General features: G+C 35.1%; 1 protein-coding gene across 1 annotated transcript; it reads left to right on the plus strand.

Moving 5' to 3' along the window:
* Positions 1–3,300: 3,300 nt before the first annotated feature.
* LOC125677174 (tripartite motif-containing protein 5-like) lies at positions 3,301–26,205 on the plus strand. The gene is made up of 8 exons (XM_048915148.2): positions 3,301–3,589; positions 6,211–6,314; positions 6,422–6,517; positions 9,062–9,295; positions 9,925–9,947; positions 15,753–15,853; positions 15,970–16,263; positions 23,282–26,205. Exons 1-8 carry the CDS (start codon positions 3,307–3,309, stop codon positions 23,875–23,877), a joined length of 1,731 nt encoding a protein of 576 aa, XP_048771105.1. The 5' UTR covers positions 3,301–3,306; the 3' UTR covers positions 23,878–26,205.

The raw sequence follows: 26,205 nt of genomic DNA on the forward strand, positions 1-26,205 counted from the left end.
GGTCGAGTGATAATTGTCCCTTTGCTTAAATATCATGCACATTGTATTTAAATGAAGTTTTCAAATAGGGGCTTATAATTTATTAGCAATAATTAACTTAAATCAATATCTCTGAAAATTACCCAGAAATAAAACGGAATTGGAAAAGAAATAAATTCTACTTTTGTAAATCCATATCCAAGTCTTACTTCATTGTTTGTACGCGAGGATCTAGAAAAAATTAAAAAGGGAAAGGTGTGCATTTGTGGAATTATTGTTGGAACGCATCCAGCGCGTGATCCTTTAAAAATGTCATGCTCAAAATAAATTCTATTAAGTTTAACATCAATCATGCATGACTGAAAGAAATGGTCAAAATGTCTATTTAAAAGACTTCATTCTTGCCTTGCAAAATCACTAGAATCCACGAACTTCCGGGAATGTCATCCCTGACCCCCACTAGGACTTTCTTCGCCCAACGACCGACTGCCCCCCCCCCCCACCCACCCATTCCATTTGAAATCCTGGATCCCCTCCTGGTGAGGCGAAAATCATTGCTTGAATGCTAGAATATTAATCAACATAGTCAATAGAGAATAACCGTTGAATTTGCAACATATCATTGATAGTATATACCCTTTTGGGCCCTATTTTTATCAGACTTAATTCAGACTTCCGGGGAGGAATCTCTCTATATAGCCAGTCTCACTATATAACCAGTTTTCCGGAGTAGGGTCTCCCTATATAGCCAGTCTTCAGGGCGGACGTCTCACTATATAGTTAGTCCTTCGGGGACGTCTTACTACGGAGGAAGTCTCACTACATAACACCGGTACGTGTGTTCTCTTATCTCTGATTATTGTTGATAATATTCTATATGAAAACTTATACGGCACCAATTTTGATGCACCAGATACGCATTTTGACAAAAAAATGTCTCTTCAGTGATGCCCAAGCCGAAATTTTGGTAATCCGAAATAACAATAAACTTGTAAGAAAGGTGAAAGTAACGAAAGTGATCAATCTCATAACTCCTATAAGCAATACAAAATAGAGAGTTGGGCAAGGACGGACCCCTGGACACACCAAAGGTGGGATCAGGTGCTAGGAGGAGTAAGCATCCCCTGTCGAACTAAAAGGAAAACAGAGTGCCAAAAACTGGAGTCAAGTTCGTCTAAGGATCAGAGATATGCATGAGGGAGATAATTCTTAATTTTGAAACGAATTTCTAAATTTTATCATAGCAATTAAATATACATCCGTATTTTCAAGCTAGTAACGACGTACTTAGCTACTGGGCGTAGAGACCATCGGGGACTAACATTCCACTTGTCTTTTGTTTAGTAAAAATCAACGAATAAGGGTAATGATAACAATTTTTAAACACTAAATATCTTATGTATCTCAAATAACATTTTTAAAAAACAAGTTTATTGATTTGTTGAGGATAATGTGACCTCTCAGACTTCAGTTTAGAAGCTTTACATAAATATTTCCAAAAAGTTTAGCTAGCTGTTTTTATATTCCTATGACCCAGAGTTTATTTAAAAGCTTCTAGCTGTTGCTGTGGTCTTCAACTCGATATTTAGATATATCAACGACATTTTATCTATTAATAATAATCATTTTCATTCATATATCGATTCAATATATCGCAGTGAACTCGAAATAAAAGACACCACATCTGCTCCGTACTCACATATTTTATTGAAAATAAATATTAACGGCAAACCAATAATTAAACTTTTGACAAACGGGATAATTGCAGCTTCTCCATCGTCAACTTCCCATATTTATGTATCAATATTCGATTATCATCTGCATATGGTGTTTATATCTCACAATTGATTAGACGTTTCCATATGAGTGAAATATTCTCTACAGGGACGTTAAACAATATACAATCATCAATCACTAACAATATAACAATCATCAATCACTAACAATTGATTCAATACGCAAGAACTTGTTCTGCGTATGATCAGTTTTCAAATAAAGTCAGGCTACTGAAAAACAAGTTGATGTAACAGGGGTTTGAAAATTCTCGTTTAAATTAAGCATTTTGCAAATTATATGGTCATTACAATGATGTAGTTTGCCAATACAACCGGTCTTTGGGTTACATGCTGTCTGACGTGTCTCATACCGATTGCTATACCGTTCGTGGCACACTGATTTTGACTACGGATAACTCCGTTTACCTGATCAAGATATAGGGTTCACGGCGGGTGTGACCGGTCGACAGGGGGTGCTTACTTCTCCTAACCACCTGATCACACCTCTGGTATATCCAGGGGTCCTTGTTTGCCCAACTCACTATTTTGTATTCCTTAAAGGAGTTATGAGATTGATCACTGTTCGTTACAGGCCCTGAAGCGTATTACTACACCCCCAAAGCGTTTAGTTTCGTTCAGTGCAAACCGTTCACCGTTCCGTGCAGACCGTTCAGCGTTTCGTGCAAATCGTTCACCGTTCCGTGCAGACCGTTCAGCGCTTCGTGCAGACCGTTCACCGTTCCGTGCCGTTCCGTTCGTTCCGTTCTGTGCAAGTGGTGTAGTAGTACGCTTCAGGGTCTGTATCTTGATCTTTCAAAAGGACAAATAAATATAGAGTGGTATTCGTCTTCAATATATGTACCTTTACATGTTATCTTGGATAATGCATTAGGACTATAGTTCTGGCATGAAATTTAATTGTTTAATAATATGTTTGCAAAACATGAAGTGAAACAGCAAAATAATTTTTCCATATCTTTAAAACAAAACATAAAGCAATAAAAACAGATAAATACCCTTTTCAATGTAATCACTGCTAGTCAATAATAATGTTATATTGAATCCGTTGGGCTATGTAATCACTTGGCAATTCATAATATTGGTGGTAGATGCATGTATATAACGGTGTAATGCGAAGTTAATTAGTACAAATTAACATACATGTTTAGAAGTAAATTGATGGCGTAATACATTAATATGACTAAATTTGAAGGTTCACATGCATTAAAATGCGGTAAACAAAATTTTCTTCTGCTGAACTTGTACAAATAAAGACACTAAGAATAATTTGCGATAAGATTAGGCGCTTCCTGTGTACTTGATAAGTAAACATAACAGATTAATATCTTAGCCATGCAAATTTCAGGTAAATAACGAGGATCATAGGTAAGCTCCACCCACATCAAAGTGATCAGTGAACAAACCATACGGTATTTGGGGGGTCTTTACGCCATATTAACTGTACTAGATTTTAAGAGTGAAAGCGAAAGTAATCCTTATCTTTTTAGCAATACGTGATACAAGGTCATTAAGCTTTATCATACTCTCACCAATGGCCTCTCTGGATACGGACTTAACTTGTGCCATATGCTTAGAACTTTTTGTGGACCCGTGTTCCTTAACGTGCATGCATTCATACTGTAAAGCTTGTATCATAAGTTTAATCAAACACGACAGCTCAAATAACAGTACATTAACTTGCCCGGAGTGTAGACACGTGGAAAATATTGGTACTCGTGGTGATTACGCTTTAAGGAAGAATTTTACATTAGCAAACATCGTTAGTAAATACGGAGTTCATATTCAGAAGGATACCTCACGACAACCACGTACAAGTAAGTATGCAGTTGTAAGGAATGATTTCTGTGAATATTTGCATATTTATATAGTAATAAATATTTTATCAAACAGAGCAGAGATTAGATCATACCGTGGGAATACATGTTAGAATAGGTCCATAATACCCTTTTATGTCGCTAGAGCCAACTAAATGGAGCAGTCCCTCGAATGAGCCTGCAAACTCCGACGTCCCGTGTCACAGTAGGTATGGCAAGATAAAGATCCCTCCCCCTCCTATAAGCGGTGAGCATAGTCCCAAATTCTGCAGCCCTTCACCGGCAAAATTGACACCTCAGTTTGAGTGAAATATTCTCGAGAGGGGTGTTTAACAATATGCAATCAATCAATCAAATGATCAGAGCTATATCTAGTTTTTACGAGGTGACATTGTCAACCTCGTATAGTCAGCATTCAATTCAAGATTTACAACGATTTTCATTTTACCAATTTTCTTGAATATTACGACTCTTACAACTCATCTTCCACCTTAAATGCGGTGGTCTAGAGGTAGAGCGTTCGCCCTGCATGCGGAAGGTCGGGGTTCGAATCCCGGTCGTGATAAACCTAAGTCGTTAAAACAGGTAGTGACAGTTCCATCACGAAACGATCGGCATCAGGTGTGAATGACCTTATAAACGGAAGCCATGTGTCACAGTAGGTGTGGCAGGCTAAAGAACCCTCACTGCTCAATGACCACAAGTCCCGAGTATAGGCCTAAATCTGAAGCCCTTCACCAGTATTGGTGACGTCTCCATATGAGTCAAAAATTCTCGAGAGGGATGTTACACAATATACAATCAATCAGTCAATCCACCTTAAGTGAAAGCCGATTTCATTTAACCGAGCTCTTATATAGGATTTGTCCGTTAATTTTCAAAATAGGGTAGAAAATGTACACGACCTCTAGAAATATACTTCATGGAGAAATATAATCATTTAGTTTTTCGAAAATAGATGTTTTCTAGATAAGGGGAAAATCTCTGTTTATCAGCATTATTTTATAGGCTATTGCATACAAAAATGTAAATCAGTTGCAGTATATATGCACAATACAATATAGGTATTCATTTGATAGCTAGTAACTACACGTGTGCTTGTTTATTGTTGAAAAACTAAATGATTACATTTCCCCCTGAAGTCTATTTCGGATCGTTATCTTCGCCTTTCATTCAGTCATTGACCCTTGTACTACTTTATTCAGACAACTGTTACGTCACAATTGATTGGGCACCTAAAAAGGATTTGCGTTAATTTATGAACATGTACAGTGCATATATCGGTATTGCTTTGTTGGTATTTATGTGTTCTTTTTGTGATTAGTCGTGTCTAGGGATAATTCAATTTAGATTGATCATTGTGGATTTTTAGCGTTTTAATACGTTTTAACACTGTAGGGCAGTGAAAGAGTACATTTCGGATGTATGCTGAGGGACAATTGATAATATTTTAATTTCATTAGACTGTTAGTATCTCTGAAAGATAGATAGGTAGCGGTAGTGATATACATGCTGTTCAGCAAGTAACTCCAGGTAAATTCGTAATTTTTAAACGGAAAACGGTACAAAATGAGCAAAGTTAAAAATCGGTATACGGGTGATGCCATATCCTAAGCATTTATTATATGTGCAGATGCAATATGCATCACAAACTAGGAATAAACAAAATTATGCTTCATACAATTGAAGTTCACTTTATTTAACACAATCAATGCATCGTGATTTGACAATAATATTACAAGACAAATACAGAACCACATTTTCCCTTCTAGTGCTTAAATTTGTAACATGTTTGCTAGAAATAAGATACGAATGCAGCTTAACACTAGAGTTATGAACGCATGAATACTTCACCTAATATTTTTGGGGATTGTGTACGATACGTATATCTTTCCCTAGATACTAAGTCATTCCAGATACATACTGCGATCCACGCTACTTACAATTCCATTAGTTTGTTAGACTTTATCTGCACAACCTTGGTTTGACTTTAGGCCGCACTATAATATTATTATCTCATGTGACGGCACAATTAACTTACCTTTTCTGTTTCTTTTTTGTTTGTCATATATACTGCAATTCTGCTTTGTGTCACATAACACAGATGTATAATTAATTGCTGTTACAAAATTTAGAAATTCATTTCAAAATTAAGTATTATCTCCCTCACGCATAGCTCTTATCCTTAGACGAATTTTCCTATAATAGCTCTAAAACTTCATTTTTATTTTGGATTTGAAACATTTCGGTTGAGTATCACTGAAGAGACATTATTTGTCGAAATGCACATCTGGTGCATCAAAATTGGTACCGTACAAGTCTTACATATCATTCACATTTTCTTTATATTCATTTGCCCAACCCATTGAATGCATTCTTATATCAATCAAAAAGAATTAATTTGATTTGGATCCGTTTCATGCAATTCAAAATGGTTTAGAGAACATTGATCATTTTTTTATTATACCAACAAATGTATACACTATGAATAGGGTTCAAATAGGATTGATGAAATTAATCACTATTCAGAATCTTTACTTTGTCACTAGGTCCCTGTCAAGAATATTTCAGAAGGCATATTTGTTTATTCTGTTGTGAAGCTTTTTTTCCCTCTGCTTTAGAAGTTGAAGCTTGTTTCACCTGTAATGATGAAGTGTCCACAGCAGATGTCACGCATGCAAGTCATGAACGCACAGATTTAAAATCAGCGAGAAAAATTGTTACGGTAATATTCAGACTTTACACCAAATATGTGACATTATTTTCTTTTGTGCTTGTGAATTGATAAATAAGGATAAGCGTATATAACATACAGTATGTGTGTTTACACAGACGGATATTCAGAAGAGGATTCTTCAGATAAAGCAAAACAACGTCGCAGAAGCAAAAGAAATTAAACGTCAACGCAAAAGAATAGCTGAATTCAGAGTAGGCACTTCTCACAACCATCCTCGCTTTTCTCGCTAACAACCCGTTTCCCTTTCAGACACACAACTTGCTTTTGATCATCTATTGTCCGTCTGTTCATAGACTTAACATTTTTTAAATCTCCAGATTCACCAAAATTAAAATTAATCAAATAAAGGTTACTGCACTTCTAAAATTTTATCAAAAATTGTAGATTCAAATCTGTGTAAATCCTGACATTGGAGTAGAGTGGGGGGGAGTGAAAACGTGAAGATATCGAACAATAATCAATCTTACAACTACTATAAAGAATACAAAATTAGGAGTAGGACAAACATGGACCACTGGACATACCGGTGAAGTAAAATCAGGTGTCTAGGAGCAGTAAGATCCCCCTGTCGACCGGTTACACCCTTCATGATCCCCATTATGTCGATCGGGTAAATTGAGTAATTTGTAGACAAACTCATGTGCAAAACATTGTCTCAATTAGTATGAAACATATCAGACAGCATTTTATCCAATGACAGGTTGTATTGGTAAATTAGATTATTATAACAACATAATATTTGCGAAATTCTAATTTTGAATAAGACTATTGAAAAGCCAGTAGCATCATGTTGTTTGTCAGTAGCCTGCCTCGATTAAAAAAAATATCATATGTCCATCAAGCTCTTGCTTATCGAATCAGTTGAGAGACACAAACACAAGAATGCTGGTGATGATGGAATTTTGCAACATAATTATGGGAAAAGTGGAGTTGATATTTTTTCTCATGTAGAAGCGTTTGAACAAATTCTGCCTCGTAAGAATGTAAAAATAGGTCAGCTAATAAAGAAGCACAATGTGTGCCCATGGGAATTTCATCAGACTGTTGGAAAACCTAATCCCCAAAGAGTACGAAGATAGTGTCTATGACGAACCTCACCATTTTTTTTTAATATGAACTACCGATTACCTGTGAGTAGAATCAAAGTAGTGTTTAAAAAGTATTGTTTAGAAAGACTGATTACAAAATATGAATATTTCCTTTTTTCCATTTTCATATATTCCTATGAAGAGTTTATTCAAAAGCTTCTACTTCAGAAGAGAAAAATCTTCCAGTGGCATTTTACTCGACATTTAGACATATCGACGAAGTTTTTTTATTAACCATAATCACTTTCATTCATATGTCGATTCGATGTATCCCTGTGACCTCGAAATTAAAGACACCACATAGTCTTCCACATCTGCTTCGTACTTAGATAATTTATTGAAAATGATTATCAAAGACAAAGTAAAAACTCAACTTTATGACAAACAGTTTTATCTAACCTTCTCCATCGTCAACTTCCCATATTTATGTAGCAATATTACATCATCACCTGTATATGTGCACCTGTATCACTCAATTGATTCGATACGCAATATATTATTCCGTGTATGATAATTTTTTAGATCGAGACAGGCTACTGACAAATATGTTGATGTTATAGGGGTTTCAACAGTGTCATTGAAAGTAAATATTTTGTAAAATATTTGGTCGTTATAATGATCTAGTTTGCCAATACTACCTATCATTAGGTCAAATGCTGTCTGGTGTGTTTCATACCATTTATTAGGCCGCTCCTGCCACACTGATTTTAACTACAGATTACTCCGTTTACCTTATCGAAATACAGGGCTCACGACGGGTGTGACTGGTCAACAAGGAATGCGTACTCCTTGTAGGTACCTGATCCCACCTCTGGTACATTTATATTCGAGGTCCGTGTTTTCCCAACTTCCTATTTTGTATTCCTTTCATTTTTCAAACAATTTCTAGGATAATGTAAGAATTTATATTTTTTTTATTCAACAAGACGAGTATCCAGAATTTCTTTGTCCGATATTATCTTATATAATATATGTTTATATATGTATATGCGTTGAACATTCTGAATTTGTTGGGGTTAACTTTGTACTTAAATATGGGAGTCAAGCAGATACGAGGAATTACAATTGCGAGTTAGAGAGTACAAATTCGAGTCCCTGGACTAGATATAAGATTGATAGTATACATTGATGTGAATCAGCAAGCTTAGTGCTATAGGGAAACAAACTCTCTAATTTATTAGTATGTGTTATGTATTCAGGAACATGCTCTTGGGAGTATGAATATTATCAGCTTGGTGGAATATTTGAAAAGGAGCAAGCACAATTTTGGTTGAAAACCATCTAATCGCTAAAATAAGCTAAATTTAACACCCCGCGGAAAAAACCCGCTATACTTTTTTTTTAAATTTATTTTTGATTTTCAATATCTAAGACATCGTCACAATAACACATGGGGACAATCCAGCCTTTACACCTAGCCCATAGTTTTCATTTATACCTCATTGAATTTGTTTAGCATTAAAACTACGCTTTCCAGAGTAAGGCGACTGTAAAGATCCAGGTTCAAAATCGCATTGTTTTAGCAAGGTTCTTTTTATAATGCTCAAAGCCATATTGTCTTGTAATCTCGATCCAAACTTACATAAGAGTCATAAACAGATTTTGGTGTGAACTTTGGCACTTGAGGTTTCTAGTTTGCTCTTACAGAAAAAAGAACTGTCGGCGGTGGATACCGTCAAACATGAATTCAACATTAGTTTAAATGAATTAGAGCAAAGACGAGATTCTCTTCTACAAGACATCAAACTGCATTCAGACCGAGTTTGCACACAAGAAGGGGCCGTTCAAAAATGGCAAGAACATGACGGGAAAATAAAATCAACTCTGAAAGAAATACAAAGATGTGAATCAAAAGAAAAGTTTGATAAAATGAAAGTAAAGGTATGTTTCTATGTAATTCGTAATTTATTCCGTCAAAGTGTTTCTCTCTTTTGTTCAATAAGTTCTTCCCTTAGTACATAAAATCATATATTAGTATTTTAGGGGGTGGATTATTTTCTTGTTTACCTAATGCCTAGCTAAAATGTAGCAAAGGTCTTTATAGGTTTATTATGCCGTTTAAAATCCTAAAATGTTGTTAATATTGTTTCAGGACAAATCTTCATGCAACTACTAGTATCTTTAATAGAAATTTAATATTTCATCTCTCATTTAAAACCCTCACTAGCTTTCGGTGAACATTTGATCATTGAATTTGCAAATGATGACTTTAATGAGACTGTAGAAACCTCTTATAACATGAACACAATTTTAAAACCCTGGTTTGCTTTAGAAATTGATCACACGCACGATATGCTCTTATGTACCGAATAAGTTTATTGATGAATGAATTAAAGAATGATTTTTTTCTTAACTTCAAAGAATGGCTTTTTCAGGAATTAATATGATCATGTATTAAAACAAATACAGTTTCAGATTCATATATATTTTATCAGGTCTATTAAATTGTTAATGTATTTTGAAATACTACAAAGGATGTTAGTCAATTATCATAATTTTGATATTTTTAGGATCTCCTGCAGTTGAGGTCAAGGTAGGTACAATTACATCTGTCGTTACCTAAAAGTACCTTTGAATGTTTTAATTCTGTTTTGCGTTTCTTATCGATAATTTTTTCACTCATATAGTTGTAGGTAAAGTGTCACATAATTGTGCATATACATGACGCTCGAGGCCGTAGCAATGAGGGTTTCTTTATTGTGTCAACGCCTTCCTTTATCTACATGAAGGCCATCCGTTTCAAGGCCATATCCGAAATACTCGTCACTTACTCTTTAAATGTCTGAAGCGTAGTGAAGGAACAGCCACAACCTATTGTATACATATTACAAATGGCATAGCAGCTAGAATCAAGAGCTAAACTTGGGACCTATCACTTGTTTAGCAAATTAAAGACAGGCAATGTAACTATGATTCCAAATAAACCTCAGATATATTTCAAGAGACTAGCTGAGATGGAAAATTCGCTGAAATAACACCCTTCAAATTTACACACATCAAGAAAGGACAAGGTAGGGTAAGTACCCCCGGTTGGTAGAAGTATAAAACTTGAAATTGCAAAACTTTTCCCAAATCAATAACATCAAAACCTATGACTTTTCAACATCATAGACAGTTGCTTCTTCAACAAAAATGGAAAAAGAAAATATTCATATCTAGTGATCAGTCATCCAAAACTTACTTTGTTAGACACCACTCTGAATCCACGCACAAGTAATCTGATGTTGAAATTTAAAAAAACATGCTAGAGTTCCCCACTGACAATATCTTCGTGGTCTTTGATAATCAGGTCTTCCAACAGTCTGTTGGAATTCCCATGGGCATGGATTGTAATCCTTTGTTAGCTGACCTGTTTCTATATTCATATGAAGCAGAATTTACTCGAAAACTTCTACGCGACACAAAAAAATATCTGGCTGTGGCCTTCAATTCGACATTTAGATATATCGACGATGATTTGCCTATCAAAGGACACATTTCATGTTTTCAAAGTATACACAATTACATGAATTTTCTCTTCTTTATGCTTATAGTAATTAATTCTAATAGTTCATTCTCCGAAATTTTGCGATAATTAACCCAATTTCAAAAAGTCTAGTTAATTAGGTAGGTAGTCACGTGGTACGGTGACGTCACATGCGCCCTTTGGATTGTGAAAGTAGTGTGAAATATTATTAAAAACTCAGCTTTTAGGGGCCTAATTTATTCACCATGGGCAACATTTAAATCGATGTTGACAAATTTTCCAAGTTTTATATGTTTTCGCCACCAGTGCATACATATAGTGATGTAACTACCCAAATATAGCGAGGAAAGCGTGTATGAAATCAGTAATATTGCGAGTAAATATTGTTTATATGGGTCGCTATTTACAAACTGTTTGGTATTGTTATTCCTTTATCAATATGTACACCTTGCATGTAATTGGCGCTGTTTTTCTAAACTAAACAGTGCAATTATTTTTTAGTTTTGGATTAGACAAATTATAATACGTTACATTGTTGACAACTAGGCCCTAGGCCAAGCTACTGTCACGGGTGCATTTCGGAAAGAAGGGAAAAGAAAAACACACAAATCAATAAAAATAACCAAATTTAAAGTGGAAACCACATCATTTTACTTTGATAAAGCAATCTTATTATTATTGAATTGTGATCAGCACGTCGTTAGGAAGTGGGAGCACGGCGTTGTGCTGACGCACTCAAATTTTTACAAGTTCAATGAGGAAATGATTTCATAATTCAATTTAAAGTTAGGAAATACAATATTCTATTATTTATATAATTAAAAGTTCAATTATTATATATCTTTATATCTTTTTTCTTTTGTAAATCTACCAGTTGGTAGAAACTGGACGCACAAGTTCTGCCGCGTATGTTGTTACAAGGTGAAGGTCAGCTGATCAGAAGTGTGTATTGAATTTGAAGACCAGAACAGAATTATGTAGTGCTTAGCTTCGATATATTCATTTTCTCGCAGTTTAGCAGGGCCTCTGTCCGAGCGGTTATTGAAAAGGGTGACTGGGTGGGTTTTTTTTAAAGGTAAAGTTCTTGCTCCAACAGAAAATTATCCACGTCTTTTTTCTCGTACCTTCCTTCGTAAAATTGAAAAATACTCAGTCTAAATCCTTTCTACTGAAAATTAGTACACCCGAACACGGCACAAAATATTCTAGTGCAATATTATTTACAAGCCGTTAACGTGATAATTGGTTTTTTGTCGATTAAATATAATCTGTTTATGAAATGGCTAATAGATGTTTTCAAACCAGAGGGCGCATATGACGTCACACATAATGGCGCGTAAAATAGCGAAAGTAAATATGCATATCGAAGATTTGAATTTCATCGCTTTCAAACTCGTAAACTACGCAAAATATTTCATTCAAAACACATTTAAGGTAGTTTTAGGCATGAAAAGAATTAATTTTGCTGAAAAAATGAAAAAGTTTAGAAACATGCATTGTGTCCTTTAACAATAATAACTTTCATTCATATGTAGATTCGATATATCCCTGTGAGCTTGGAAAAAAAGCCATACAGAGTCGTCCACTTCTGCTTCATACTTAGATATTTTATTGAAAGTAGACATTAACGGAAAACTGACAACTCAACTGTATAACAAACAGGATGATTTCAGCTTCTCCATCGTCAACTTCCCGCATTTATGTAGCAATATTCCATTATCACCTGCATATGGTGTTTATATCTCTCAACTGATTCGATACGGAAGAGCTTGTTCTGCGTATAGTCAGTTTTTAAATCGATGCAAGCTACTGACAAACAAGTTTATGGTACAGGGGTTTCAAAAGTCTCGATTGAAGTCAGCATTTCGCAAATGCTATGGTCGTTATAACGATCTAGTTCCTCAATACAACCTACCATTGGGTCAAATGCTGTCTGACGTGTTTCCTACCAATTGTTAGGCTGTTCTTGACACACTGATTTTGACTACGGATAACTACATTTACCTGATCCGGATATAGGGCTTACAGCAGGTGTGACCGGTCGACAAGGGATGCTTACGCGTCCTAGGCACCTGATCCCACCTCTGGTGTGTCCAGGGGTTCGTGTTTCCCCAGCTCTCGAATTTTTATTGCTTATAGGAGTTATGAGATTGATCATTGTTCGTTATCTTCACCTTTCACCAATTTAGGATATAATTTGAGAACTGACTATATGATGAAAAAATTCTGACGTTATTTGGCAGAGAATTCCAGAGCTTTATTGCTTCATATCTGAAAGATTTAATACCATACCGGGTTGTTCTTGATTTGGGTATTTCAGCTGTAGTGTTGTATCTAAAATTATATGAATGGGTTTTTATAACAAATAAATTTTGTACGAAAACTGGGCTAATTTGGTGAATCATTTTAAAGTTTCCAGAGCTACTTTTAGAAGTCTCCTGGTTTTTAATTATGGCAATTTTGGCTGATTTAATAAATTTGCATACGTGCTTTTGTAATCATGTTAGAACTTACATTTGATTTACACCACTTCTGGCATATGTAGTGGCACAGTACATTTGAAGTTTCTCCTTCACAGCTGTTAATATATCCGTGAGAGGCTTGGTAGAACAATTACTGGATCCAGCAATGTATCTTTGTAAGGGTTGTTATGAAGTTCACGAATCCAGTATAGGTACGGTAACTCATATTCATTGACTGAGATATTAATCGTGTCTAAAACTAAAGCATGGCTTTGAAAAAATCATCTTTAGGAAGGATAGCGGGAGTATACGTACGATTACCAAAATCGGAATTAATGCCAAGTTCGTTTAAAACACATTTCTTATAATGAGCCATACAGAGACAATGTTCTTACAAGCTTTGTTAGCTGGAAGTAAAAAATATTCCTCCTGTAACCTATCTAATTATCTTATCACTTCTGGTTTACTAAACACATAAGGATAGATGGTACGTACTTTTGTTTTGATATGTCTAATGTGGGATTCTAATATCCCTCTTACATTTTTAATTCATTCCGACAACTTATTTTTCATATTCACCCCATCGTCTAGCATAAGTTTTTAGAGAATTCATAATAGAGATGACGTTCTGTCGCTAATTGAAAGACCGGTGTTCTCTGTATTTAGGACGTTTTAGAATAAGTGGTGTGAAGTTCACCATATCATCATCACCAGTAATGACTTGTCGTACTGGACTATAGTTGAGAGAAAACAAAGAAGAACATGTAGGTGGGTTGAGTATGAGATGGTCTAAATCTAGGCATTGCAAAGTTTGTATATAATTTTAAAGTTTGGATGCAATATTAGAGGTATATTTTTAGATAATACAGGATGTAGACTTGAACTTGAAATAAGGTGGGATGCAAGAGTGAAATCTTTTATGACGAAGATGTTGCTTATGTTGACGACATCTATTCCTCTGTTTCTAAACTTGAGATTAGGGAAGTGGCGTCATGATTCGGAAGGAATATCATCCATGACCCTTGGTGATTTGATGAGCCTGTGATTCGCAACATCCATAATCATAAAGTTCAGTCTATATTCAGGTGTTGAAAAATCCAAGTACAGATTAACTGTGGCTTCTTCAAATAACGTATGTAAAACTCTCAATGGAACATAGTAAAGGTTTTTACAAATATGATGTGGACCTAAGTGTCTGTTGACGTCAAACGTGACATCATTTGTACGTGATCTGCTATATGAACGATGTCCATGACTGCGTATCCGTCTTTCAGTATTTGGAAAGAGTTCCATCACATTCACGTTATTTCCTTGTGGACTAGTCAAATTTCCCACTTCATATACATTATTATTGCATCCATGTGGAAATGCAGTACCTATGGTCCTGATCAAGTTATCTTCTCGTTGTCTATAAAAAGGGGTACTTAAGGTTGGATTGTTTGTATGATGGTAAAATTATTTTTAGAATTCTGACCTTCATCGATAAGATGGTGTGGTCAGGGGAATTAAAATGCTTGTGAAAAAGTTGGTTACCACCATTATGTATTTGAAATATGTGCCCCGATATTAAGTGGACCCATAGTTTCTCCCACATAAATCAAGCCATATAGGTTACACTCTACAGCGTACATTTCTAGTGATCACAAGTTTTACAATTTTTACATAACATTTTGAGATCGAGCATATGAGATCTGAAAAAAAATCATTAAAAGCATTTCTTAAGATAACAGTCTTTGATATAGGTATAGGAATTTTTGTTTCTGTACCAAAGCTGACAATCTGACGACTGTATATATGATAAATCTTTGATATCTCCAAGGATAATCCGAGATACATGAACTAATCTGTTTGATAAAGAACAGTGACCGATTTCCTAACTACCATAATAATACAAAATAAGAGAGTTGGGCAAACCCGAACCCCTGACAAAGGTGAGAGGTGGAATCAGGTGCCTAGGCAAAGCAAGCATCTGTCGACCGGTCACACCCACTGTGAGCCCTATATCTTGACCAGGTAAACGGAGTTATCAATAGTCTAAATCAGTGTGCCAAAAATGGTCTAACAATCGGTATGAAAGAAGTCAGCCAGCAAATGACTCAATAATAGGTTGTGTTGGTAAACTAGATTTTTATATTGACCATAGAATTTGAAAAATGCTTACTTTAAACGAAACCGTTACAACCCATCACCATTAACTCGTTTGTCAGTAGCCAGCCTCGATTTAAAAACAAAGCATACGCAGAACAAGCTCTTGTGTATCGAATCAGTTGAGAGATATAAACACAATATGCAGCTGATAATGGAATATTACTACATATATATGGGAAGTTGACGATGGAGAAGTTGAAACTCTCCCGTTTATCATAAAGTTCAGCTGTTAGTTTGCCGTTAATATATTACACTCTTGCAGATTAAATGAATTGATTGAAAGAGCGCCTGCCATACACATAGTGGATTCACATTTGGAATTTGATTTCAGTTCACAAGGTCTTCCTTCAGCACAGACTACACGTAACTACATAAATATTTCTATTATTTTACGATAACAATACATGATAGTTAGAATTGGTAACATGGAAATGATAAAAATTATTTGCTGTTCGATCTTTTTTATTTTGCATTTACAGAATCCCCAATCACAATACAACGCTGTGATTGCATTCCTAGCAATAACATGCATTTTGCAAGTGTAGGAGTTTGTTGGATGTCAGATGTCCCAAATTCTACATATGATGTCACGTTTGTTTCATTGCAATCAAAAAATCCAGAGTATATTTTAAAGTATTCAAATGTACAGAGCAGGAGTATGCTGTGTACACAATTACTTCCTGAAACGGAGTACACGGTTACAGTCAGCCTACATGAAGATAGCAAATCGGGGTCAGAGCCATATACCTTCCAGACTTTGCCCTTAATTGTGTGTAAGCAATATTTATAATCTGCTTATTCAAATTTCGTTAGCTTAATTAAACAAGTCCATTATAATTTTTTTCCTACGAAATATGTTTGTTCCGTTTAATTAGTTTTGACACGTTCTGCTTTCCTGGCACTTTCTTGCGATTGTCCATTAACTATACAATATAGGTCATATTCCTTTGGAATGTACAATCTTTCGCTCACACGAAATATACTTTTTAGGTCACTTGAGTAAACTTGGTCAAACTTGTTATATAGTGTTTATGTGTAAACTACTTAAAATAACATTTTCTTTAGTGATTTTGATACTAAATTGAAACTAAATAGATAGAGCAGGTAGTCTTTAACCAAAATTGTGAATTTGATTTCCCCCAGAGTAAGGGTTTTGATCCCAGGGTGGGGCTAAACTTAATATATAGTATTTATGTGTAAGTTTAGTGATACTGTTTAAAATCTTAATGCATACTTAGGAATAGCAGAAAAGAATGTACAAAAATGGTAAATTTCACAACCCAAGGTTATGACGTAAGGATGAGGCCATATTAGTAATATCCTTTGATGTTTTAATGTTATTACACCTATCAGTTAAAGCCTTTCATCAGTGAATGCACTTTTGAAGGCATTGAAGTTTTAAGAACATATCTTGTTTTATAATGTTGCTGAACATTAGAATTTCTTAGATATTCAGAACAGGAATTGTTTCTAGATTTCATTGCCCATGCTTACCTATATTGTATAGTAGTGATACTTTTTCACTAGTATTCAGGTGACCGATAAGGCCTGTGGACCTCTTGTTAGTAATGTGCAACCAATGCAAGAACTATTTAAGGAATGACTTTAATTCTGGGGCAAGTTATACGAGTATAACCTGGTTTGTGTCAGCGTAAAGTGACCCAAACCAGGTTATACTCGTATGACTTGCCCCAGAATTAAAATAATTCCTTATAATTTAATGCAAGAGACAAATATGCTAACCTTCGTTTATCAAAATGTACATAAACTCGGAAAACTGTGAAGGTCGCCATCTTTAATCTTAGTTCTACGGAGCCCAGCCATTTATCAAAATATTGTATCGAAAGTGAGAGTTTGTCATGATAAAAAAATATGTGTAGACTATGCATGTAATACGCATTTCGCTGCCCTTTAGAGATAGAGATCGACTTTGAAGTTGCTTATCTCCGACAGATTGAGAAAATACAGGAAATTGCATTGTTTAGGCCTACCCAAAAATGAATCTTCAAATACCAGAAAATCCAATAATTTGCGGCTTTTAACTCTGTGAAAACTTCTATTACAAGAAAACTTATCCTTGTATGCAACGTTGTCGCTAATACTAAATCCGACACAAGAAAATATGTAAGCAAGTGACAAATTGCGATCCACATGTCAATGTGTCTGACATCATATGATGTAAAACTTATACGGTACCAATTTTGATGCACCAGATGCGCATTTCGACAAATAATATCTCTTCAGTGATAAAATGTGACGTAAGAATTTTTGTTTGCTTTGTTAAAAGACGGATCAAGCAATGAAACATCCCCCCCCCCCTTTTTTCCCCGCAGTGATAAATGTATTTCAAAATGAGCAGGGTAATGCTTACTTGACAAACCATTAATTCGAATATAATATCTTTGTTTTAATCTATTATTCTACCATGCATACATAGAAAGATGTTTTACAACAGTGATTTGCGTATAAGTAGATGCTAATATTGACAAGGAGAAAACAATATGTGTATCAAACCGAAGTATCTTATTGTACACGTTGACTTTTTATTCCATAGAAAGCTGAAAAGAGTGCTGTGATGTAAATTTAGAGAGAGAGAAAAAAAAATAGTTCCTGCATCTAGTTGTCAAGGGGGTGTCCCATACCAAACCAGGTTATACAAAAATAACTTGCGTTCATCAATTGGAATTTGACCAATCAGAGACAAGGATACAATAAAAATTAAATTATTTACAAATATTGACAATTATAGTATTACTGAATACAATTTTTACAAGAGTGTGATTTTAATAGAAAAAATCTTAATACTTTTATAAAATTGCTTATATACACGTAATAATGTGCGTTTTACCTGTTTCCGTGTTTCGAACTTTTTTGTCCGTCGGATGAGACGTTAAAGGGTGCCCCTATCAATAATCTTAACCCACTTGACACGCAAAAGATCGTTTCCTTGATTTTCGAAAAAAAGTAGGCTCACTAGGGGCCGTCTGGGAATTTTCAATACGCACTACCAAATGTATTTTACTTAGTAAAATTGCTGAAATATTCCCAAAAGAGCGTAAAACCATGAACAATCAATCAATTTTAGGTCAGGTCTTCTTAAGAACGGAAATCGGTTTCAATTTATTACAGTCCCTGAAACGTTTTACATTTCCACTTGAATGGTGAACGCACGGTGAGCGAACAGTAAACGTACACAGAGCGAACAGTGAACGCAAGTTTATGAACGTTGAAGGCATGGTGAACGCAAAATGGTCTATTCAATCGGTATATTTCGGATTTTCCCCTTGGATTGTACTTACTTTATGATTAGGTAGATTTGTTTACACTCACCAGCGCTCAGTGTTCGTCCTTCGCTACATGTACACGTATAAGGGTGAAATTCATAACTGAAGGCTCTTCCATTTTTTTCTCATTCAGAGTTTCTCCCTCTTTTTACCCAAACAATACTTGTGTTTTGTAATGATAATAACTATGATTTATTCTATTCTTTGATATTGATGAGTGATCCGCAGTTTTCTTTGAATCTTCGCAGTTGATAATCCTGATATTTGTACTTTGTAAATCGAATTTCTGATAAAATAAGAAAGTTTACTTTTACTCTTATGCCGACGTTCCTTTTTTCATGATTCCCTTGCTATGAAAATCGATCCTTTGACTTTGGTGTTCCGAATGACAGTAAACAGTGAACGCACGGTGAACGGTGAGCACACGGTGAGCGCAAAACTGTAAACAGAGAGCGCACGGTGAACACACGGTGAGCGCATGGTGAGCGCACAGTGAACGCACGGTGAGCGAACGGGAAAATGGAAAAGTAGAACGTTTCAAGGACTGCATGTCGAAGTCCTCCTTTGATTGGGATATGTTTGTACGAGTAATTTGCAACATCATTCCTTGAAAGACTTTCATCACAAGATACACTGTAGCTAGCTAGGCTAAGGCTATAAATAACTTTGACGATATGAATATACGATAACATTACAGATTTCCTATACACTTATAGGAAATGATTTTCGACAACTAATACTACATATTTTTGAAAGTTACGTATAAGACGTAATTCATAGTATTTTGTCGAAATGCGCATCTGGTGCATCAAAATTGGTACCGTATAAGTTTTACATTATGACCCCTGGGTCGAGGTCTCTGCTGGTGGACTTGTTAGTCCCCGAGGGTCTCTACAGCCCAGTAGCTAAGTACTTCGTTACTAGCTTGAAAATACGGATGTATATTTAATTGCTGTTATAAAATTTAGAAATTCATTTCAAAATTAAGGATTATCTCCCTCATGCATAGCTCTTATCCTTGGACGAATTTGGCTCCACTTTTTTGGCACGCTGTTTTTGGCTATATTTAGCTCTATGACTTCAGAGTTATTTCGGATTTCAAACATTTCGGTTGAGCATCACTGAAGAGACATTATTTGTCGAAATGCGCATCTGGTGCATCAAAATTGGTACCGTATAAGTATTACATCATAGGGTACTGGGTTTAATTTGCCAATATGAAATTTATAAAGTACTTCATTATAAAGTCTGAAAATTGTAATTTTTCTGAAGCTTATGCACATAGAGGAAAAACTCAAGCTATAGACTGTCATTTGGACCATATGTTGAGAGGCTTTAAAAAATATTATCAACGACCCTTAAAGGGACATTGACACGATTTTGATAAAAATATCATTTAGATAATTGATTAATGATATGACAGCATTCCAAACGTGTAAAACATAACAACAAAACTAAATTCTACAAAATACAATTGCAAAGATGTATTTAAGACATTTAAACGTTTTATTTACAAACCAAGACACGAGCCCTGTTTAAGTTTTACGTTACATGACTCATCTATCAAAATTGTGCCAAAGTTAATGGCGTTGATGAAAAGCGTTTTTAGGACGAAACATTTCGGTTCGTTTTCTAAACGGTCGCGGTAGCTCAGTGGTAGAGCGTTCGCTTCGTAACGTAACCGGGAGATTGTAAGTTGGGTCCCTACTCGTGCCATGACCGCGTAAAACCTAAGAAATTAAAATAGGTAGTGATTACTCGTTGGTCAAACCTTTGTACGTGTGCTTAAATTCATTTATCATCAACCTATGTCGAATTAAAGGCTTTTGGCATACTTGTTTTTTAATTTGGTGTTCTCATCTGCACGTGGTTTCCTGGCGAATAGCAAACATTTGTTTCCATTCTACGAAATGCACGTGCATTTGTTTCACTCTAATTTAGACAAACACCATGTTTACAAACACCACATTGGGAGCCGGTTATCATATTAGTATAAAGTGCATCCTGTACAAATTACTTTAATCCACCTTTTATAATGGATCTTTATTTCTATCTTTAAAACTTTCAAAGTCAATCGATCAAAAATCGTGCCATGCCCCCTAGAAACAATATAGTGAAATCATCTTCTTACTCCTATGTCATCGTTTAAGGGTATAAGGTAGCGATATCTAAAGTTCGTACACATATGAAGGTTGAATACATGTGATTTTCTCCAGATTATCTAGCATCTAAATGACATAATGTGTATATGTAGCATCTACAGGGTACCACACTAGCTAAATCAAGGACTGTGGAATCAGACTCTAAGATGTGGATATTTAGATCTACTGAAAATGCGAAATTGAGAATGCCATTTTCAGCTAGTAGTCATTTATGATAAATTTAATTTGTTTCATTTGATATGAGGCTCGGGGTGAATTACAATATATTTAAATATGTTATTAAGAATTAGAAGTAAAACATGGTCATCCCTGATAGAATTGTTTGGAAGGGTTGTGATCATGGAGGACGAACTACCAAGTGTTAGACAATGCTGATATCAGAGCGAGAAAGAACTACCAACGTGTTATATTGTCTTATGATCAGAGAGGAACAACCATCAAAGTATCCGATGGTGTTATTATCAAAGAGGACAGACTACCAAAGTGTTAGGAGATATCATGATCACAAAGAAAAAATCTTTAGAGTTTTAGGAAACGTGTATATGGGCGGTCAGAGTAAAATACGATATTTTGTAAGGACTACAATTAAAAGATAAACATTCCTGGAGTAAGTGTTAGGAATGGTTGCGATATAACAGAAGGCAAAGTGTTAACGTGTTAAGAAAGATTGTGAGGGCAAACTATCAAATTTTTAGAAAGTTGGTCTTCTGGCATATCATTAGGCAAAATAAAATTGACTAATTTGATAGTTTTCCCTCTCTGATTTTAACACTATCAAACACTTTGATAGTTTTAAAATTTAAGTATTTTAAATCTAAAAATGATTTCCCCTGAATAGATGAAGGAGGTTTATGATATTGGAGAGGAAGTAAAAAATGGAATGGTAATGTAACATGTAAATGATACCATGACTAGATGATCTCACTAGGTCACAAACATACGACGAATTTAGTTCTTTGACGTTTTACTGGCGCAGGGCTCGAAATTAGCGAGAAATACTCGCAAAATGCGAGTACATTTGAAAAATAGCGAGTAAAAATAGTGGACACTCGAAAATCTTAGCGAGTGGTGATTTACAAACCATGATCGTATCGTATCCGTTTTATACGGTGATGCGCAATTAGCTTTTCTGAAACTTGCACTCAGAATCATACAAACGCTTACATGAACGACCGATTTCAACAACCGTTTCTATCCGGATTTTTCTTTTATGATTTTTTAAAAAACTCGGTGTCAAACAAATGCTTTAGAGGTCGGACATCGCATTATGATAAAAAATATAGATATGTGCCACGAGTCCTGTTCACTTATAGGGGTGATTAAATTGAATTCCAAGTATAAGGTTTTTGTTATTCATTTATCTTTTTAAAAATCGGAGTCTTATGTTTTACCAAGTCGTCCGGTAGTCAATTTTATCAGAATGACCTACGCGGTATCTACATTAATTTATTGTCTTATTGATGTCGGGTTGTAGTGATGACACGAGTGCACTGCTCGGCGCGTAGACGATTATCAAAAAAGTCCATGGGACTCGTGATCGTGCTGCTTATAAATCATCGCTTTAAAAAAATCACTAGTGACACCCCTGATGTGGCACGAAATTGGAAGACATTGGATCTAGACCTACGGTAAACAGGTTGTGGATTGGAGGTGCGATGGTCAAGAGACCTAAACATTGCACCATATGACTTACGTAACTTAGTGTCTTGTCCAAACGATGCCTGTTGTCCCACTAGGCTCAATAATGATGGGGAAAATCATTGATTTAAAAAAAACTATGAAAAAGATAACTGCTTCATTATTTTTACTTTAGCTTGTAGGTTTTCATTTTAGCCTGTGGATTTTTTACCCACAGGCTAAAATTAGCCTGTTGTAGAAAAAGTTAATTTCGACCCCTGTGGCGGTAAGCAAATATTTCATATCTAGCGTCTTTTTCTGTGTTTATATTTGTGATTGTGATTGATTGAAAAATGCAAGGTGAAGGTAACGAACAGTGATCAATCTCATAACTCCTACAAGCAATACAAAACAGATAGTTGGGCAAACACGGACCCCAGGACACACCAGAGGTGGGATCAGGTGCCTAGGAGGAGTAAGCATCCCCTGTTGACCGGTCACACCCACCAATTCAATTAATTAGCTTATATGAGTACGGGGTGTAAATATACAGCACTAATAGTTGTATGTACAGTATTTGAATCAGTTTGTTGTACGTTGGAAGATGGCCAATTCGGCTCTATGATTCATGATATTGATGGTAAACTACGGTATAGTATGATTGTGGAAGAATTTATTTAGATATTTGTGAGTATGGAGAATAATTCTGCTTTTCACAATCATTGTAGGTTTTGATATTTCATTCCACACGATGCACGGAAACCACCACTCCTCTAGATATATCATAACACCAGACTCGATAGAGAATTTTACACATTCTGGATGCACAATGAGTAACATCTCATTGACAGAACCACTTATGTATTGGGAAGTACGAATGGGGTCAAAATATGTTAAAAGAATTGAAAGCGATGGATATGTCTTCGCAACAGGTATTTGTTTAGGAAGGGATATCGACAACGTTTCATCGATTCTGCGGAATTACAGTGCGTATATTGTAGGTTTGGGGAAAAATTCAAACAATAGGTTGGAAATATTTTGTTTAAAAGAAGGGAAAATGATAAAAGGCACTGAGTTGCCAAGAATTAAAGGAAAAAACGTCATTGTTCACATCGGTATGCTTCTAGATCTAAAACATAAAACTTTTTTTGTTGTAAATGTCGAGTCAAATGAGCTGATTTGCCAGTTTTATGTTATAAAAGCGCCACACGAAGATAACCAATATGCTGCAATATTTAATCTAACTGATGATGCTGGCTTTATTGAAATCATATCTGGACAACAACTACGAGAACTTCCATCAGTGTTGTCCGACCTTTGGTGAATTATCAAATATGTTGTCAGATATATGCATGTATTTGGAAATTCACGTATACAGTGAAAAACAGTGAAACATTTATGTTGAAGATTGACGATTTTAATTCTGTAAAGTTCATTCATGTGATTGTAAAGTTGATGAGACTACATGTATAACAATATGAAGTATAAGAAAATGTATGCAAGGGGTGATAAAAATTGAGACAAGCGCCGCCGTAAAACTAACGAATACGGTACAATTGTAGGTGTACATATCTCACATTGTACATGATTATTCTTTTAACTTCTGTTCTTGACACTGAATTCTATTTCTTTAGATATTAAATTGAAAATAAGTTATGTCATGTTTACTCGGAGCAACCTCATTGATATTTTGTGCATACACCATGTTAAATGTTAGAATACACAATTATGCCTTACTTTCAAAATTCACCCAGATTCATTCCTGGGGTAATTTGATTGTAATGCCTGATGAAAATGCCCCTCCAAAATGTGAAATGTATTTAGCTTAGAAAAACCTGGGGGAGACATAAAGACCTATTTTTGAGAATGAAAGGTGAAGATAACGAACAGTGCACGGAAAATACAAATATTGTAGAGATCATGTTTTAGACGACGTAAAGTATGAATTTACATGAAAGCTTTCATACATAGTGCAGATTCACGTTTATCAAAATCATGACCCCGTGGGTAGGATGGGGATCAAAATTTTACATACAAATGTATAGGGAAAATCTTTGAAAATCTTCTCGAGAACCACTAGGCCAGAACGTACAAATTTACATGAAAACTTCCTGACATAGTATAAATTAAAGTTTGTTAAAATGTACGTTATGGAGTTGACAGACACAGTACGTTATTCACGGTCCAGATACTGAGGATCAGTGAGACTGAAGGTACACGTGTCTTATTTGGACTTAGTGTAGTACTGCATCATATAATTTTTTTTTGTGTCATAGCTAAAAATTTAAAACTATATTTTGTAAATATCCTATGCCCAGACGATTGTTCGATAGACTGTTGTACTTTTCAGTGTTCTGATCATAAACTTGTATTTATATAAGGGGATATTGTAAAATTGCATTTACAACGTTATTGACGTCAAATAATCATTGGATGTTACAATAGTCTTCAGTACCTTTTTGAATGAGTAAACATTTACACGTTTGTGTTCATATTGTTTTGATATTTTGCACACTTGTCCAAAGTTGATATTAGACGTTTTTCATCACATGAATGTTTGCAAATTTGCAGGGTGTGCAATATTTATATCAAATAATCTGTACGCGAACAACATCAAATTACAAATGTCACTTGGGTGACATGTTGTATTTGTTACTGTCTAGCGTTCAGTTTTGAATAGTTTACACTTCACAGAAACCACATGCCTTCTTAAAAAGTACCTTACAAAACATCAATGAAATGGTTTTAAATTTTTGTTGAATTTAGGGGGAGGGGTTTCTTCCATTCTGGAGACGTGGGAGGCGAGACCAGAAGTCAAGAATATATTTCAATCTATTCTCAATGAAAAACATATTGATTTCTATTTCACTTAAACATAGAGCAGACAATATGAATATATACAATTTCCTATGTATATCAAACATGTCTTTAGTTTTTAATCTATATTATTTTAATATTATACCTTGAAAACATCACTAATATACATTGGAGTTAGAATAAGAAAGTCAATTTTGTCAACACAGCCACTTGGAAAAGTGCAAGGTGGAAATTCTTCTCTCACATCTCTTTAAACCAGCAAAAGAAACACGTGTGTTTTTGCATTTCCATCAGGAAAGGGACGGCTTTCTTTGTTCTGTTATTATAATGTATTGTTGTGGCGGAAATAAATCCCTAAATTTAACAATGTTTGATATTGTGCCCAAATGTAACCGATACCACGAATGTTATGTGACACCAGGAAAGGAAATCCTCTCCGATACGTATTTTTTGTAACTTAGACTAACTAATTAGTATCTGAATAGTGGCATCAGGTTTTGGTGATATTATGATAGATGTGTGATTGTCGTTAGTACTAACTTTAAAGAATCCGGATTAGTCTGGACATACACTTCTAATTCTGAAGATGTTTTAATACATGCATACTTATGTACCCGGTGATAGGAAGCATGCAAAAGCGAGGAATAACTTTGTGCATAAAAATTTGTACAAAAACTCGTTGGCTCTTGTGGCAGTTATTTGTACCCCCAATTTTTTATAATTTCTTACTGAACACGATTTTCCATAGTTACATCTATCTTGTTGCCATGTTTAATGTGTATTACATATATATTGTTCAACATATGTTGTCATGACAAATAAAATCGCATCAAGA

Source organism: Ostrea edulis, chromosome 3 (assembly GCF_947568905.1).
Source record: "Ostrea edulis chromosome 3, xbOstEdul1.1, whole genome shotgun sequence".
Classification (NCBI taxonomy): domain Eukaryota; kingdom Metazoa; phylum Mollusca; class Bivalvia; order Ostreida; family Ostreidae; genus Ostrea; species Ostrea edulis.

Excerpts from the sequence above, each read along its gene's own strand:
- LOC125677174 (XM_048915148.2), top strand. The coding sequence starts at position 3,307 with ATGGCCTCTCTGGATACGGACTTAACTTGTGCCATATGCTTAGAACTT. Across the intron at positions 3,590-6,210 it reads CTCACGACAACCACGTACAA|AAGTTGAAGCTTGTTTCACC; the intron begins GTAAGTATGCAG and ends CCTCTGCTTTAG. Across the intron at positions 9,296-9,924 it reads TTGATAAAATGAAAGTAAAG|GATCTCCTGCAGTTGAGGTC; the intron begins GTATGTTTCTAT and ends TGATATTTTTAG.